We start from the raw sequence: 18,950 nt of genomic DNA on the forward strand, positions 1-18,950 counted from the left end.
CATATATATATAAAGATGACAAGAGGAGGAAAATACAGAATACCACACATGCAGTAGGATTGGTGCTGGGGTTGATTTGGGGATGTTTTAATGGATTGGTAACTGATAAAAAGCTGATCAAAATCAGATCCTTTCTTTACTGTATTCTTCTTTGGACTTTTGTTTAGAGTGCCTACAGCCTGCAGTGCATTTCATTTTCATATGTGAGTGAAAATTTGTGTGTGAATGTGAGAAATTGTTTGGCTGCAGCGGTAAGAGTGACTCTGAATTCTGACATCCTGGGGCCAGATGTATAAATGATGTGTACGCACAAAAATCATGCATACGCAATTTCCACACACACAAACTGGTATTTATAAAAAAACAGAATGTACGGTGAGAATGTGCGCACCTCAAGCCCTCAGACCAGACGTACACGTTTTTCCAGAGCTAGCAGCGAGATCTAAGTGTAATGAAACATTTTTTAGGATGATAACCAAATGCACTGACTGAGTGATTTTTATGTAGTCTACACGGCGATCTTTAAATTCAAAAGGAGCATTTATAAACTTAATAATTATACAGCCATTATTTCAATGTGTCAGATACACACAAACCTGGAGAGCAGATGGTTGACTCTCTCAAAGACTGTAATTTGAGCAGGACAAAGCTTAGTAAAAGCAGAGACACGAAAAGAGAATACAGCAGTTTGTATTGTTAACTAATAACTGAGGGTCTATGTGGGAATCATATTGGGATACTATTCAAAACAGCTTGTGAGTATTTTTAATTTTAATCAAGTGGCACAACTAAATGTTTGCATCTGTCAAAGCTAAAACTATTCACTAGGGAATAAACTCTTAGAAGTCCCTCAGAATAAACCCTCAGAAGTTTTCAAGTCCAATAAATCTATCAATCAATCAATCAATCAATCTTTATTTATATAGCGCCATATCACAACAGAAGTCATCTCAAGGCACTTTTCACATAGAGCAGGTCAAGACCGTACTCTTTAATTTACAGAGACCCAACAATTCCCCCATGAGCAAGCACTTGGCGACAGCGGTAAGGAAAAACTCCCCTTTAACGGGTAGAAACCTCAAGCAGACCCCGGCTCTTGGTGGGCGGCCATCTGCTTTGACCGGTTGGGTTGAGAGAGAGAAAGAGAGAGGGAAAGGGGGAGGGGGGACAGAAGAAAAACAATGACAACAACAAACAACAACAAGCACAAGCATCAACAGACAGGGAAGGATGCCATCAGGACTGTGAAGGACCGCGAAGGTTCGGCCCGGGAGTCAGGTTTTTCTGTGAGATGAGAAAGCACAAAAAACTCCGGGGAAGAAGCAAAGTTAGTGACATGCATTGATGTTACATGAATGCATACAGATGGAGAAGAGGAGAGAGGAGCTCAGTGCATCATGGGAAGTCCCCCAGTAGTCTAGGCCTATAGCAGCATAACTAAGGGCTGATCCAAGGCGAGCCTGGTCGGCCCTAACTATAAGCTTTATCAAAAAGGAAAGTTTTAAGCCTACTCTTAAACATAGAGAGGGTGTCTGCACCCCGGACTGAATCCGGTAGATGGTTCCATAGAAGAGGAGCCTGATAGCTGAAGGCTCTGCATCCCATTCTACTTTTAAAGACTGTAGGGACCACCAGTAAGCCTGCATACTGGGAGCGCAGTGTTCTAGTGGGATAATACGGTATTATGAGCTCTTCAAGGTATGATGGTGCCTGACCATTAAGGGCTTTGTAAGTTAGGAGAAGGATTTTAAATTCTATTCTAGATTTTACAGGAAGCCAATGTAGTGAAGCTAAAATGGGAGAAATGTGGTCTCTTTTTCTAGTTTTAGTCAATACACGTGCAGCTGCATTCTGGACCAGCTGGAGAGTCTTTAGAGACTTGTTAGGGCAGCCTGATAATAAGGAATTGCAATAATCTAGCCTAGAAGTAACAAATGCGTGAACTAGTTTTTCTGCATCTTTTAGGGACAGGATGTGCCTGATTTTTGAGATATTACGTAAGTGAAAAAAGGCAGTCCTTGAAATTTGATTTATGTGGGAGTTAAAGGACATATCCTGATCAAAGATAACTCCCAGATTCCTTACGGTGGTGCTGGAGGCCAGGGTAATGCCATCCAGAGCAGCTTTATCATTAGATAATGTGTTTCTAAGGTGTTTAGGGCCAAGCACAATAACTTCAGTTTTATCTGAATTTAGTAGTAGAAATTCAGATATGTTATGTCACGAGATAAAGAACTCCACATTTAAAAACTTTAAGCATAATTTGTGTTTACAAAACCCTGAAAATTAAAACTACCACTACTGTAACTCCCAAAAACTGTGGCTGCAGCTGAGCGCTCATTGTGATGGAGGCGCTGCCACAGCCAAAATTTCGAGGAAACGGCAGATGCGGCTCTGTCTTGGGTTGTGGTGTGAATAAACATCAAAAGGTTGTCGTGCAGAGGAGGTGAAATTAGTGTGGGGCAAGGTGATTCATTTCAGCACAGTAAAACCAGTATAGGCATACGTGTAACCGCTACCTTTTGCTTTTTCAACGTTATCCCAAGAGAAAGACGGCATCAAAAGATCAATCCATGTGAATTATATATTTTTTATTATATATATGTTATATATATCATTTATACAAATGAGGAAGTAGAGCTACACTTATGCAAACCCACCCCTCTTCTCCTCTCCCGATTTGAGAGTCCATACAAAGATTAGAAAAATAAATTCCTTTGTAAACTGAAGAAAATGTAATTGTAGGAAGGTTGGTGGCTCAAAGTGGAGTCTGTCCAATAACATCAGCAGCAAAAGTGCTACTACTACTGGGAAGATCATCTTATCAGCAGTTAGATGTCAGTTAAGTTTTCATTTCCATCTTCTTTTGTCCAAACCCAATGCGAGGGGGAAAGTTTTTAGAGGAGGAATAATCCAGCATGGACCTAGCTTATGTAAAAGTACGTCTTTGAGCATTCAGTTTATTCACCTGAAGAGTTTTCAGGTAAAAATGAGTCTTTTATTGTCCAAATGATAAACAGGGCCAGTGTCACCCCCACACCAGCAAATCAAAAGAGTCCATGGGTGTGTTCCTCACTGTGGACTCTCTGTCTGCTGCTCCAAAGAACTCCACAAAGCCGTCCTGGAAGCAAAAGGATTAAAAACAAAAACCATTAGATTAAAATCTAAGAGTACATTTCTCTTTTCACTACATCCTGTCATTTCAGCCATTAGTCAGAACTCACCCAGGAGTTGTTCTTGACCAGCCAGTCCTTCTGGTCAGTCAGCAGGTACGTCGAGATCTCCTCTCCCACCAGCTCCACGCAGTTCTCTCTGCCCTTCTCCTTCAAGTACTGACATACCACAGCCCCGAAGGCGACCACGCGGGCGATTCGGTCCCAGTTGGCAGTCCCGTCTGCAAAGAGGCTGTTGGCTACTGTACTGACGAACCTCACTTCATCCCCTTTGTCATCCAATGACAGTTTGTTGATCATTCCTTAGAAGAAAAAAACAACAACAACAAAAAGTCCAGATATTAGAAACCTATTTCGATCGTGCATTTAAGATAACATTTCTGTGAGACAATCAAATATTTAACTTACTTCCGCTGAACCGAGAACAGCATTTTAAAAAACAAGCCTTTCTATTCAGGAAAGTTTTTCAATCTTAACTCTTATTTTCTCTATGTTGTGTGTTGAATGTTTTTAACGCCGCAGCATCTTGAAAATCACTGCGAATGAAAAGTGCAATGCAAATTAAATTATTACTATTATTTACTAAGTGGATTACTTACTGCCTACTTAGTTAAATCTAGCGAAGGTTTCCTTGTTCGTCTCTGTGACTGTTAAATGGCTCATACAGGCCAAAACACCAGTTTCAAACGTGGTGTCTGTGGTGAGGAATTTATGCAGTTAAACACAGCTTGTAGTTGAGGCAGTTAAAACGCTTTGAGTAGTTTACGTTAGCTGTCTTAATTATAAAATCCACACATACGAATCGATACCTACCATTGTATGCGTATCTGTTTTTCTCCAATACGTCGTCCACAACTCTTTTCATTGTCGGTAGATCGTTTCTTTCTTTCCAGCGAGGATTCAAAAGTCCCGTAAATTGTCCCAGAAAACGTTTCATCAGTTGCCCGGTGTCTTCCTCCAACGCTTCGTACACAGCTTGGGATCCGGAGATGTCGAGTTCGGACTTCATGTCTGGGGGGGTCAACATAGAATCATCGCTGTCGTAGTCGCAGTCGTGCTCCGGGGTGCTGGGCAAAAAGCCGTCTTCGTTGTCGCTGTCATCCTTCCGAATAATTTTTTGTGCATACCCAATTTTTGAGCTCACCGTGAGTGCACTCGGACGCTGTTCTGAAGTATTATTAGAGCTTTTTTTTATTATATATTTATTATTATTATTCCCGTTGGCTTTGTCAATATTTGGGGGCCTGTCCGTCTGCGGGGATGAACCTCCTGAGCCGAAGTCCACGACTCCATTTTGAGGAAGAATGAGAAAACTCGTAACTCCGACGGGTTTCACGTTCCTCAGTATATTCATTTTGAAATTTAGCTTGGATATTGCGTCTAATTGTCAACCATCATGAATGAGATAAGACGTTTGCTTATCGCCTGTGTGACACAAGATGTTTCCATTGCCCCTGACGTACACTTCTACCGTGACAAGAATGTCACCTCCTCCTTCTTCTTCTTTCTTTTTCATTGTAGGTGGCAACCAGCGTAAAGGTGCATCAACGCCACCCACTGTATTTTAGGGTGAACCAGAGTGATATACTCCCATAAACAAAACAAACAAACAAAACAACAACAAAAAACTATATCGCTTGAACATTAAATTATTTTGATCAGACCAGTTTCTTTCAAGAAGTGGACTAGACTCCCTAACCCAATGGCAAATACACTTTTCAGACTCAGTTCTTCCACTCCAAGCTTCCTGATTTCCCTCTAATAATTCTCGCTCTCGGAAATACTTACTCCACTAATTCCTCTATTTGACATAGGCCACATAATCCTCAGGGATGTTTGTTTATTTAGTGCAGTGTTTATTAAGCATGTGCCATGATTTATACAGCCATGATATGTGTTGACAAATTATTTCTTCCTCTTTGCCTTTATTGGCGGATTGCAATACCAACTTATACATATAAGTTGGTATTGCAATGTATGTACATACATATCGCCACCCACCGTACCAATATGTACGGGATCTAGTTTACAATAGCCTCAAAAAACAAAACAAAAACAATTCGGTGTTCACTAAAAATTCTACTACTCATCTCTGAATTTATTAAACACTCCCTCCCCAAAAAAGTTCGAGTTTATTAAATACCTGCAGAGATCCGACCGCAGTATAAACAGTAGCCTAAGTGCGTCTCCCCATTGATAGAGACGCTGTGTGCATTTACGTACGAGGCACAGCAGCCTGACTTCATTAATTATCTAGATCTAATGTTAGTTAATGTTCTGTGTTCTTCTACACATCCAAAAGGTCACACACACAGTCCAGGTTCAGACATTGAAATTGTTTAGAGTAAAGCAGCCGTGCACCTGATAAATCCTGAGCTCCATCAGGGCTGTCTAAATAAAATACTTCAGAAGCTAAAATTTTAATTCCTTGTTTCATATACTGAGGTCTAAACTGTGTTGACGTATGGTTGGTTTAAATATCATAATATAAATGTCCTTTATGAAATTAAGACTGTGTAACGTGTTAGTATACTGTACATACAGTTTGATGAAAATTACGAAAGTGAAAGCGTAGGGCTTAAATGAGGGATGTGAAATGTAAAGTTCAGTTTTACAACCCCGTCTTCATGCCATTTACACACACGCGTGGCTGTCGCTGGCGTCTTCACCATAGCAACGATCGCTGAGAATCATGGGTAGGCTAATGTAGTCGCTTCCGCTATCGTACAAAACTGACAAAAATACTTGATTTCTGAACCAAAATTGCATGGTCTTTTGAATTTGGTTTCTGGATTTTCGTTGGGAAACAAAAAAGGAATAGATCATGTGATTTCGTTTTTCGTTTTTGGTTTAAAATGAAAAAAGGAAAACCCATGTGACTTCCGTTTTTGGTTTCAAACGCAAAAACTAATTGGCTTTATGTCCGCATACCTGTTCGATATTCAATCCAAAGGAATAACGATAAAACGAATCGGCAAAAACCAAAAACAGGCCGGGTTTAGTTGGTTTTTCGTTATTTGATTCTGACACCAAAAACGGTCTTTTGTTTTTTTGTTTTGAAACAAATAACAGATTTACCGTTTTGGGGGTTTGAATTACAAATGAATTACGAATTATACGATGATACCTGGGGTCCGTTTCACAAAGCAGGTTTAGTGAAAACTCAGGGTCTGTTAACCCTGAAATGAGGGAAACTCTGAGTTTTCCGTTTCAAAAAGGGAGGTAACTCAAACCAGAGAAAGAGGGATAACTCAAGCCTGTTTCAGAGAGAGGGGTAACTTAAGCTCTCGGTCAGTTACCGTAGCAACAGACTCTATGAACCTAACCTGGTCGGGACCAGGTTTTTCTCAATGAACCTCGAGTTTCTCTCAGTCTCCGCCCTCTTTCAGAGCCACACACTCCATTTGATTTCCTCATTCATTCAGTCAGCAGGCGAGTTTTGGCGTAGCCTGGTTCTGCCGTCTGTCATTTAAAAAAATCATTAAAAAGAAAAAAAAAAAAAAAATCAGAGTCAGTATATTAGAAGTCCATTAGGCACAGTAACATTTTTCACTAACATGGCATGTCCTTTTGATAACGATCCCGTGGATGAAGGTGCAGCATTACTGCGCAGAGAATTAAATATTCGTTGAGAGATGGTTATCAGACCGCGCATAGATGTTCTTGCATTTCCAGACAATTATCTTTTTGAGCGGTACCGTTTCACGTCACAGTCCATTATCTACATACACAACCTAATCCGTCCTTACATTTGCAACATTACCAATTGTAGTCATGCTCTCACATCCCAGCAGATATTGTGTGTTGCGCTGCGTTTCTTTGCAAACGGAAGTTTTTTGTACAGTGTCGGAGCCAGCCACTGGCCTTCCTATAGTCTGGCTTGTGGCCAGCTCCTCTGCCTCCGTTAGAGGTGGCGGTGCTGGACCACCACCCGTTTTACGGGCATCTGCCTTCTTTCTGTTGGCTGAGTAGAAGTCTGTGTTAGTTTAAATAGGCTTAATTATTTAAAAGAACATGATGTAGATGAGAAGACATTTATTTGTGTGAAACCAGCATTATGTTGGGGATAAAACAGCTGCTCAGTCAAACAGCCACTTAATATTTACTTTACAATGTAAAACATGATCAAAATGAGGTACCCCCATGAGATTATGCCGAGGTCTCACCTGTTTGAACAATGTTTTTATATTTCATCCTAAACTGCTGCCAAGTGCGCTTCTCCCTCGCGGGATTGGACCTAAATGAAATAAATTAATAGGCGACCAATCAAGCAGTTTTCCTCTGTAATATTATTGTGATTACAAAGGACTACATTTAAACTTACGCATTGACCCGAGCAGCGATGTTCTCCCACGCCGTCTCCCTCTCTTTTGCAGCTGCAGCGGTGTTGCACTTCTTTTTGAAAACATGTTCAAACTCGCCGTATTATCGCATTAAGATTTCTAGTTCTAGTGGGGTGAAAAACGCAGCCCTCCTCTTCCCCGTTGCCATGGTGACTCGTTGAATCGGGGCTCCATTGATGCTGGCTTTTTATAGTTGTGGTGCACGCGCTTAACTCCAGGTGAAACTACTCCGAGTTGAATAAACTGACTCAAATCAGCTGTTCTGGAACCGGAAACTCAGAGTTTCCTATCTCAGAGTAGATCAACTCAGAGTTCAGGATTAGACTCAGAGTTTATTGAACCTGCTTTGTGAAACGGACCCCTGGACCCTGGACCATTTGCTCTGCTAATCCTGCATTTGCTCCGGAAGGCTTTTACTTTGAAAATACTGCTACACTTCCTCGGGAATGCTTTTACTTTGGAAATATGGAGCAGAAGTTCGATTAGTTTCCGTCTCCACTTTATGCTGCCAAAGTCTGACAGCCGCGGGTCGCCGGAGGTGTGAGTAGCGGTAGAAACACGTTAATGAGCAGCCATGGAAGACAAGGCACAGATACAAGAAGCGATTAAAACCCAAGGTGAAGTCGTTCGGAAGTTAAAGTCCGAGAAGGCGAGCAAAGAGCAGGTCAGTACAGTTAGCAGTGATCTGTAGAGGTGATGTGAAGGCCAGAATGTAACATGCGGTGAACAGCATGTTAACATCTGCTATTTAACCCAACAGACTAGCCAGCCCCCGGAGAGAACTCCATTCACATTGCATGGATAAATATAAAACCCAGCCAAACCAAACCCGGTTCATTTCTGTCAGTTTACTGCGGCCTGTAGCACATCATGCTGCATACAACTGACTCACTAACCTAACAGTTACTATCTGATTTATTATGAATCACTTCTGTAGTCGAGATACTTTATATGCACTGTTATAGCGAAATGCCCTTTATAAAATCAGTCAGCTGTTATTCTTACAAGAAGACCCTCTTGCTCTATTATATATATGCCGAAAAGACTGTATGACTCCAAGAATTTAGCAGACATAACGCGTTATATTTCACAGTGCATATATGTCTAGTGATACGTGAGTTAACATTAAGTTACACCAGATAGGAGCGGTGTTTGGAGTAGCTAGGTTGACGACATTAACAGCTAATGTTAGCTACGCGCGCTGGTGCCACTAACAGTTAGCTGTCAGCGTGCTTTCACTTCACATTTCAGTGGCTAACCCATGCTAACCGGATTAGCTCGCTAGTGCTAACAGTGTTGCGGAACTGACAGAAAAGCAGTCAACCGACCCAAAAGCCACATATAGCAACTTTAATTTACAAAGCGGCGTTTTAACACAATTCTGACACGACGCGCTGTCTAAACGTGGACTTCTTTCGTGTCTGTCCAAAATATGGTCGGACAGCTGATGCAATAGCTTGCTTTATTGACGCTGACATTTGCCACTGACCATTTAAATATGCAGCCAGGTTTCTTCAGGTGCCATCCTGCTGTTATTAGAGCTTAATGTCGCACGTGACTTTGTTATTAGCAAGCGCACACAACATTACTTAAGACTAGTGCTTAGAGCCAGTGTTTATCTCTGCAATCCTGAAATACAGCAGTTATTTCATTCAAATCTTACATGGTTCATCTGTGATATTCAAGATGTTCTTGGTGCCATGCTCAAGAGAACACACAGAATGGAAGTATTGTTAGGATTTTGAATGGAGTTTGGTGTAAGATAAATGTTTAATAACAAACGTTTCATCTTAATGTATTAGGGGTTATTATGCCATCTGTTTCTCAGCGATCTTACCTTAGCTGAGTATAGCCCACAGTTAGCAGCCTTAATACTGTGTCTTATTCTCTGTTAGCTTTCCTCTCTGTCCTCCTGTATTTGCCTCTGTCTTGTGTGATCTGACTTGTCTGCTGTTTGAGTGTCATTGAGACCTTTTGCCACTACAACTTCACCAGTGACCACATGTTTACATTACAGCTGAGCACGGTGCTATTCAAATCAATCACTATAATATTTATGATAGTAATACTTTGAGAAAATAGTAGAAAGTATACAATTTTAGTTAATAGCAGATACAGCTGAGAATAAAAGTGCTTGATCCTAACCTCCCGTCCTATTCCAAGCATCACAACACTGCCTGTGTGTGGTCTTTGCACTCATACCATAAAGACATTGTATTCATACCCTAATTTAAGAAATATACATTTATTTTCTACAAAATCTTTGTGTGCTTATAATAAAAGCCAGAAGAAGCCACTTTTCAAATGTTAAATGTTCTCTAAACAAGTAAAATACAATCAAAAACTAGCAAAAACGTCAGTAACCAGAACCACCTACCTGACCAGACATGATGCCAGCTGAACAGTTTTCAATGCTCAGTGCTACAGATTAGGGGTTTCTAAACTCTTAAATATATTGACAGAGCAACATGAAAAAACGTTATATTAATGGATTTTGTCACCCTTGTTGTTATTCTTTGTTGCTTGCTTTATTGCTATTTGGGAGATAGTCATGCTCTCAATTTTGGCACTAAAGTTCCCATAATGCTTTGGGGGTTGTAAACAGGAAATTGTGAAACATGTCGATCACTTTTTCACAGGGCTTAAGATGCATCCTAAAATGTCTCTTTTTGTCCCGACCGACAGTCCACAACCCAAAGATATCAGTTTACTGTCATAGAGGACTAAAGAAACCAGGAAATATTCACATTGTTTCTTAAAAAAATGACTCACAACGATTAATTGATCATCAAAATTTTTGCCGATTAAGGCTGCAAGAGCTTTTAAAATGTTAGATGCCCCAGATACACTAAATACACTGGACACAGAGAGCTGACACTAGGGTCAGAGCAGGACCCCGTCTGACTGTGTGTGTATGTGTGTATGTCAATGGGGGGGTGAGGGGGGGCTGCGATAGGCTGGCTGCTTTGATTGACTTGATACATCTCATGTTCTATCCTCCACGCTGTGATGATGATGATGATGATGATGCGTCATGCCCCGCCCTCCCCTAGTGCTAGGGTTGCTTACCACTTTTCTCCTGTTCTTCCTGGCTGACCCCGGCTGACCTCGACCTGCCTCACCCTTCATCACCATCATCTACCTCACTGTCCTGGACATCGCTGCTCAACTCACTCCCTGGTTCTCTCTACTCACCCTTGTGATTGGCTGCTGTGGCTGATCCTGGACGATACCACTGGATAATGCTGTAAACATGATGCACTCCTGAACTTTTTGGACTTTTTCGTTTGTGTCCCCTCCGCTGTGGGATGAACATGCTGGGCGTGTTTTGTGTTCGTGCTTGCTCTGGTCTGGTGGGCTTCCGGATTGCAACACATGTCCGATCTCTGCATTCTTTCGCCGGGATCACTGTGGCTCAGGTGGGCCTCTGGTGCTGTGTGCACATGTGTGTCTGTCAAAATTTCATGTAATAAAATGTCATCTAGTCATCAAGTTTCTCGCTGATGTTGATAAATTCAGTTCTGTTAGGAAACTTTTACAATAAGTGTTCACAAAGATCTTATCTTCTGGTGTGTGTGTGTGTGTGTATTGCAGATTGATGAAGAGGTAGCCAAACTGCTGCAGCTGAAGGCTCGGTTAGGAGGAGATGATGGCAAACATCAGTTTGTCCTCAAGACTGCAAAGGTAAGACCACATGCTGCAACACACACATACATTTACTGTACATACAGAGCACTTTGTGAACAAGAACAGTCTCCACCTGCTATTAACTTTCCATCTGTATCTGGATTCTAATGCACATCAGGAAAAAACTTCATCTTCACACTGTTGTTGTTATGAAAATGACAAAAATAGTAGCCAAGTTTCCATCCAAATCTAATGCACAATTTAACCAAATTTACAGAAAATCAGCAAAATAAAATGCAACATTTCCATCCAATATTGTTATATGAATATTAGGAGTTGGGGTCATCAAGAGAAACAGTTGGCGGCACTGATTTTCTAGTCAGGTGTCGTTTAACTGGTGCAGAAGAAGAGAACACAATGAGATGATGTAATTAAAAGATATTTCTGTTTGCTTCACGTCTGTTTCCACTGCACTTTGTCACATTTTCTTTTTATCCATACACCAACTTTTCCATCTCAGTCAAGCATTAACACTTTTTCTCAGTATTCAGATATTTTTTATTTTATGCACTACAATAAATTCTTAAGACTCACATTTCTGACAGTTAATCAGTTTATGCTCAACAACCCTGCTGATTGACAGTCTCTCTGAAACGTTTGAAAAGTAAAATTCAGCTGACAGTCTGGAAACACATCAACAAACGTCTTTTTGTCTCAGGGAACGAGGGACTACAACCCCAAGCAGATGGCCATCAGAGAGAAAGTCTTCAAAACCATCGTCAGCTGCTTCAAACGCCACGGAGCCGAAACCATCGACACACCTGTTTTTGAACTAAAGGTGTCATTTCACACCATTTGTAACATGCTCATACACATATACATAGTGTTGATGCACTGAAGTCACCTCACATACAAACATTAATGTTTATCTTCCTGTTGGTGTACAGGAAACATTGACAGGGAAGTATGGAGAAGACTCCAAGCTCATCTACGACCTCAAAGACCAAGGAGGAGAGCTGCTGTCCCTCAGATATGACCTCACTGTATCCTTCATACCCCACAGACACACCGCTGTCTGCCTGACTATAAGGCTATAACTAAGTGTGGGAATTATTACATATGCCTTGAGTCTTTTTGCTTTGATGTCAGATCATGAACACTATTCATGATCCAAAAGTTCAAAGTAATGTCAGACTGTTTCTGCTGCCAAAGCAGAGCGGAGAGGAAATGTAGTTAATGACTGATGAGGTCTATCTGATTGAAATGTTGCATTTATAATCATGGGAGCTAATTAACAGTGTGTGGATTCTTTTACTATTAAAATACAACAGAGGGTTTAGTTTGTATCATGCAGTTCTGAGCTGCAGTGATGGAATCCCTGTAGGAGTGAAAGCAAGTTTGCTCAATTAAAACGCAGCTATAATCATTCATTATGTATTTGGTGTCGTTAACTATCTCTCTGTTAGAAGCTGTTTTAAACTCAGTGACATATGGAAGTCTGGAACAGAAAAGTCAGGACTTTTGTCCCTGTCTGGATCCTGTAGGAATGATGACTTGATGTTTCCAGGGATCTGATTGGTCAGTAGTTGGGCTGATGGCAGGTTTTGATCTGATCCACGTAGAGTTACGTGAGACAGCTTCGTGAAACCGGAAAAGCATAAATGTTATTCAATAATAGTTAATAATTTAAAATGAGAAAGCTCCTGATATAAACTACATTAATCACTGATAAATCTCTCTATCAAAGCAGAGATTGGTGTGTTGTCCTTGACTTGCCTTCTTTCAGGTGCCCTTCGCTCGTTACCTGGCTATGAACAAGATAACCAACATCAAGCGCTACCACATCGCTAAGGTCTACCGCCGTGACAACCCAGCCATGACCCGCGGACGCTACCGAGAGTTTTACCAATGCGTGAGTCATCCTCAAATACACCTGTTTCCTCCTGCCAGTTGATTTGTTAGATCTCTGGAATCTGTTTAATTCACTTAAAAATCAAAATAATGAATGTGTATGTGTTTCAGGATTTTGACATAGCAGGGCAGTATGACGGCATGATTCCGGATGCCGAGTGCCTGAAGATCGTCTACGAAATCCTCAGCGAGCTGAACCTCGGAGACTTCCGTATCAAGGTTTGTCTCATACGTTCGGTTACATTCAGAGATGAAACTTGTACAGACTTTGATCGGCAGGTATCATGTCTGTAACCACGTCCTTTATTCCCAGGTCAACGACAGACGCATCCTCGACGGGATGTTTGCTGTGTGTGGCGTTCCCGATGACAAGTTCCGCACCATCTGCTCAACAGTGGATAAACTGGACAAGGTGTGGAGATGTACTTATTTAGAACACCTGATTTACAGAAGAGCATCTTTAGTTTTTCAGCTGTGGAGAATCCACCTAAACTTAGACCTGAACCCTCCTAGACAATGGTTAAAGACCTCTTCTTCTCCTTTTTCCTCTGTTCCCTTTCACCTTCTCATAAACGTCTGGCTTGGACCCATCTTCTCCTCCTCTGGTCCTCCGCTAGATGTCTTGGGAGGATGTGAAGAAGGAGATGGTGAATGAGAAGGGCTTGTCAGAGGAGGCTGCAGACCAGATTGGGGAGTACGTCAGTATGCAGGGTGAGACTCAGAGCGAATGCTGTACATTGTGGGGTAAATGATTATGTCACTGCTGCGTGAGGGCTCTAACTGAAAGCTGCCCTGTGTTCAAAATATGCAAGGGTCTAACGTTGGTGGGGGAGTGTTGCTGATGATGGATAAGTGTATAACACTGTCAGAGATTTGATTTTGATTTGATGCAAGGTTAACAGTAGGGGTTGGTGGAAAAAAATCAATTCACATAAGAATCTCAATTCTCAATTGCCAAAAAAATGATTAGTTAATAATGTTATGTTGATGGAAGGAAAAAGGCAGAGCTCCGTGAGGGCAGTACAGCACCTGGATGCTAGAGTTATTATTAAACTATAAATCCAAACCTACTCTGTAACCCTTTGTGCCAAGTATAAACTCAGCTTCAGTTCCTGTGGTGAAAAATCAATACCTTTCTAAATATTAAAGCTCTACTAATCAACATTGCAGGCCTACACAGGCTCAAAACACTGCCTGTAATGTGAAAGGCTCACATGTAGGGACACACATACAGAATTCTGCAGCTCCATGATGCTTTTAACTTATTGTTTGGTTGAACAACCTGCAAACTCTGCACACATCAACCTGGTTTCCAGCAGCAGCAGGCAGCTGTTTTTCAGTGTTGGTAGAGAGCAAATAAGAGCTAAAAGAAGGTGAATATTGGACTTACACCAGCTTCTCTAAATGAATGATAATGTTGCTCTGTAACTACTGGATATGGAAATAGGAAATGGTTTGTTTTCTAGGTGGGATGGACCTAGCAGAGCGCCTCCTTCAGGACCAGAAAATGTCTCAGAGTAAGCAGGCCTGTGCCGGCCTGTCAGACATAAAGCTTCTCTTCAGCTACCTGCAGCTCTTCCAGGTCACAGACAAGGTGGGACGTGCTGTTATTCAGCTACACATCATACGTTGTAAAATAACAGTAGTTTTTGTCTTCTTCTCTTCACCATGTTACCAGCAACTCTTTACTTCACTGTTGCCATCACCATAGCTCTGCTTCATGGCTCTCTGTCATCTGCAGGTGGTGTTTGACCTCAGTCTGGCTCGGGGTCTGGACTATTACACAGGAATCATATATGAGGCAGTGCTGACTCAGGCAGGCGTGGCCCCGGTTCCCGCTGAGGTCCAGAACGGGGCTCCTGCAGAGGAGAGTGTCAGTGTGGGTAGCGTGGCCGGTGGGGGGCGCTACGACGGCCTGGTCGGCATGTTTGACCCCAAGGGCAGGAAAGTGCCGTGTGTGGGTGTCAGCATCGGCATCGAGAGGATCTTCTCCATCATGGAGCAGAAGGCTGAGGTAATGTTTGGGCTATTGTTGGTGCTCCTCGAGTCAAAGCGGTCAGCAGGTGTGTGTTGTGCACACTCTAACAGTCACGTGTTGTTCAGGCTTCAGCGGAGAAGGTTCGGACCACAGAGGTGCAGATCATGGTGGCGTCTGCACAGAAGAACCTGCTGGAGGAGAGACTCAAACTGGTCACTGAGCTCTGGAATGCTGGAATCAAGGTGTGTTTGTTTGTTTGTTTGTTTGTTCTGTACAGCAGGTGTTCACAAACATTTTCATATCACAGACTAACATTCAGAAAGATTTAGTCTCAGGAACCACTTCCTATCAGAAGTTTATGTGTATTTTATTTAAGAAGGGACAATGCACATTAATTAACATGAGCACTTGGGTCCATCATGTAAATGTGCCACATTTAGCCATAAAGGCTACTTTTCTGCATTATCTGCAGTCCATTGCAGGTTGATGGCAGGTTTGGATACATATACTGTAGCCAGTATTCAAAGAATGGCAGAGTTTCATATAATAGTCAGGGGTGGCCAGCATGAACAGATGAAGGCAGTATGAAAAAGCATTGAAGGGAGTGGAGTTACAACAGCTCACATTGGACCTCATTCACAAACAGTGTGTACACACAAATCTGTGCTTAAACTGTGTGTACGATCATTTTAAGCACAAATCATGATTCATCAATATGTTCTTACCTGAATTTGTTCTTACTCTCCAAACAAATTTAGAACAGGCTCCAAATGGTGGCGCCAATGACATGTTTACCAGCCAAATCTGTCTTTTCTGGCTTCTACTTCTGAAATTATTGTTTGCATTTCATCAGTAGTAAACTTGAACATTTTTACCATCATGGTCCTCTTTGCAGTGAGTGACAGCTCTCTCCACTGCTGCACAGCTCCAACAGAACTTTCCTTATATAGAGAAATGGGGGCGTGGTAGTATGCTAATTACCAATAGCAGGCACACGCCTGTCAATTTAGAATCATTCTGATTCACTAACATATGCATGGTGGTAAGAACAAAATCTGCATGTGTCATGAATCTGATGGTAATTTTGCATGTGCAAAGTAAGAACATTTCTACACACATATGTGAATGAGGTCTATTGTATATTTAGTATAATATCCATTTCCACAGCTGTTATTCCATCAGTACAACAATAATCATCTTATACTCACTACTCTTTCATTTTTATTTGTGTGTGTGTGTGTGTGTGTGTGTGTGTGTGTGTGTGTGTGTGTGTGTGTGTGTGTGTGTGTGTGTGTGTGTGTGTGTGTGTGTGTGTGTGTGTGTGTGTGTGTGTCTCCAGGCAGAGGTGATGTATAAGAAGAACCCCAAACTGCTGAGTCAGCTGCAGCACTGTGAGGAGTCGGGGATCCCCCTGGTGGCCATACTGGGAGAACAGGAGCTGAAAGATGGAGTGGTCAAACTGCGTGTCGTGGCCACCAGAGAGGAGGTGCGACTGACACAGAATACACACAAAGTCACACCCTGCAGCTCCGCTGCCACACATACATGCACGCACAAACACTCACACTGTCATGAAGCACCGAAGTTGTCAGCTGACTGAAAGAGTTGGGCAGCTCTTTGTGACAGTAAAAGCAGGTTTTGTTTAAGGTTTGTCAGGCTGAACATGACCCTGTAGAGTGATGTTTGAGTATGTGCCTCTTTGTATTATTTGTGTCTGTATTCTACAGTGTAAAGTGCATGATGACACACATGCACACCAGGCTTTGAAGTGGCTATAATTAATATTTTTATAACAATGTGTGAAATCACAATATGTCTGCTTTTGTACCAGCTGAGCAGTGTAGCACTTTTCACACAAATGTTAACACAATGTCAAAACAAAAAATTAAAATCATACATAAAGAATGACAGTTACACCTAATACCCAGTATCAATAGCAATATTTATGAATAAACAGTAGTCATCTCTGTATACTGTGAATACTGTAGGTATGAACATGGACAGTGTGTGGATCACTGCTTAACTAAAGGGGGTATGCTTATTGTTAAAGGACAAGTTCACACATTTTTTCATGTCCTTTCTATGTTCCTAATGTGTTTCCAATGGAAGTGATCAGGGCCAAATCCACTGTCCCCATTCTGTGAATAAATGCATGTAAAGTTTAGCTGAAGCAACCTGCAACCTCATCACTAGATGCCACTAAATCCTACACACTGATCCTTTAACATGTAAGATTTATCCAGAAACTTGTTGACCTAAATAAATTGGGGTTACAGTGTATGTGTTTATGTGTTTGAGTTAACAGTGGTTAGAACTTGGTTGCAGGACTGACCTCACTGTGTCTGTTCCTCTGCTCTGTCTCCACAGGTTGATATATCAAGAGCTGATCTTATAGGTGAGATCAGGAGAAGGACCTCTGAGGCCTAGTCATTCCCTTCTGTCCAGCTACAACCCCAACCGCATCAGCTGATTGGTTCAAACACAGACGCTTTGCAGAGCCTTGTACAGAGTTCCTTGTCTAATCCTCAACAGAGCATGTCGGACATGAATGCAGACGTGAAAACACACATCCAGTCTCATTTGTTGAGAAAGTGTACATGAAATGTCATGTGTTTTGAATGTCTGAAAGATGTGCCCTGAGAAACAGATCATATATGTTCATCACACTACTCCATTGTAGGAAGTCATTCTATTACTGCATAAAGCTTCTGGACATCAGTTCACTTGTAAATCACATGAATTAGAAAAATAAATAGCAGAGCAGCATTCCTACAGAAATGCTTTATCTGTTCAGGACCAAGGATGAGAAACTCTGGTGCACACATCTACTATCTACCTGAACCCTTCAAATGATTTTCTGACGTTCAACTTTTAAGTTGAAACCTCAGTTCTTGACAAAACACATCTCATTTCTACCTGTATCAAAAATAAACACATCATCTTACTCCATACTGAATCATGATTACTGAGTTGTGCATGCTTAGTTATAGTTTAAGGGGTGTCAGGGTCGACCAAATTACACACAAATGTAGAAATGTAGAAGCCCTGCAGATTGCTTTAGTTTTATTTATTGGTTTGGTTTTGAATTACATTGAGTGAGAATGTTTTTGTTTCTTCACAATAAGGTATATTATTGATTCAAGATGATTGTCTGCAAAATGTTTATACTCTAAACCAGATAACTTGAATTTAGAGGGTGATTCCACTGCCAAAGCAATATAATGGCTGTAAATGTTGATTTCCTTTAATGGCAAACTGTTTGGTATAATATCACAAAACTCTTTTGCTAGTCAGCAAAGGCCTGATGGATAGCGTTCTGCAGAGAGCTTCTCCTGGCTCAAACGGCAGCGGAGGATTATCAGTGGTTCTATCTCCTCCCATGTGAGGGAGCCTGCTGTACTGTGGACAGCCACCACTGTGAAGATATTTTTGCAGTTACACTGTGCTCTTATGTAGTGCAGGTTTTTCAAATCCACACAACTTGTATTAGCATGTATAAGTTTAACAAGGAAAGCAAGCATGACTGTCACTATAATGCATTACCTATATCTATGTGTTAGATCTTCTACAGTGATTTTTAATCAATTAAATTGATGAAATCTAATATCTCAAGGGTTGTAAAAACCTTCCAAAAATCCCAAATAATACTGACATGAATGTGAGTGGATGAAATATTAGGACCATTGAGGCACTGTGAAACTTTCTTCATCTGCTGCCTAATAAACTGACACCAGTGTCAGTCATTTGTAGTAAATGGACTAGGTGTAAAAGGATCATGCAGCAGACCAATTAAGCTGAGACAGTTTTGTCCCAGTATAGGAGAGATTCTAGCTGACAACGAGCAGTGCAGGGGGGCATGGTGATCACTGACACTATTACATACCTAGTAATGGAGTGTGGTCTATTCCTTCATAATAG

At 41.4% G+C, this 18,950-nt stretch overlaps 2 protein-coding genes across 3 annotated transcripts; one reads left to right on the forward strand and one right to left on the reverse strand.

Annotated features, from left to right (window-relative positions):
- Nucleotides 1–2,954: 2,954 nt before the first annotated feature.
- Nucleotides 2,955–4,684, reverse strand: LOC122990409 (induced myeloid leukemia cell differentiation protein Mcl-1 homolog). The gene is made up of 3 exons (XM_044363769.1): nt 3,987–4,684; nt 3,225–3,475; nt 2,955–3,121 (listed from the first exon to the last, which is right to left on the reverse strand). Exons 1-3 carry the CDS (start codon nt 4,525–4,527, stop codon nt 3,029–3,031), a joined length of 885 nt encoding a protein of 294 aa, XP_044219704.1. The 5' UTR covers nt 4,528–4,684; the 3' UTR covers nt 2,955–3,028.
- A 3,311-nt stretch (nt 4,685–7,995) lies between these two features.
- hars (histidyl-tRNA synthetase) lies at nt 7,996–17,981 on the forward strand. Of its 2 annotated transcripts, XM_044363956.1 has the most exons (14): nt 8,069–8,180; nt 10,570–10,935; nt 11,111–11,200; nt 11,862–11,981; nt 12,091–12,186; nt 12,930–13,055; nt 13,166–13,273; nt 13,368–13,466; nt 13,672–13,765; nt 14,521–14,648; nt 14,796–15,068; nt 15,158–15,274; nt 16,372–16,518; nt 17,400–17,981. In XM_044363956.1, the coding sequence occupies exons 2-14, from the start codon at nt 10,825–10,827 to the stop codon at nt 17,457–17,459; spliced, it is 1,569 nt and encodes a 522-aa protein (XP_044219891.1). In that variant the 5' UTR covers nt 8,069–8,180; nt 10,570–10,824; the 3' UTR covers nt 17,460–17,981. The 2 variants fall into 2 exon arrangements, with proteins under 2 accessions (XP_044219892.1, XP_044219891.1); XM_044363957.1 differs by lacking the exon at nt 10,570–10,935 and having other exon boundaries at nt 7,996–8,180.
- The last annotated feature ends 969 nt before the right edge of the window (nt 17,982–18,950 follow it).

This window comes from Thunnus albacares, chromosome 10 (genome assembly GCF_914725855.1).
Source record: "Thunnus albacares chromosome 10, fThuAlb1.1, whole genome shotgun sequence".
In the NCBI taxonomy this organism is placed as follows: Eukaryota; Metazoa; Chordata; class Actinopteri; order Scombriformes; family Scombridae; genus Thunnus; species Thunnus albacares.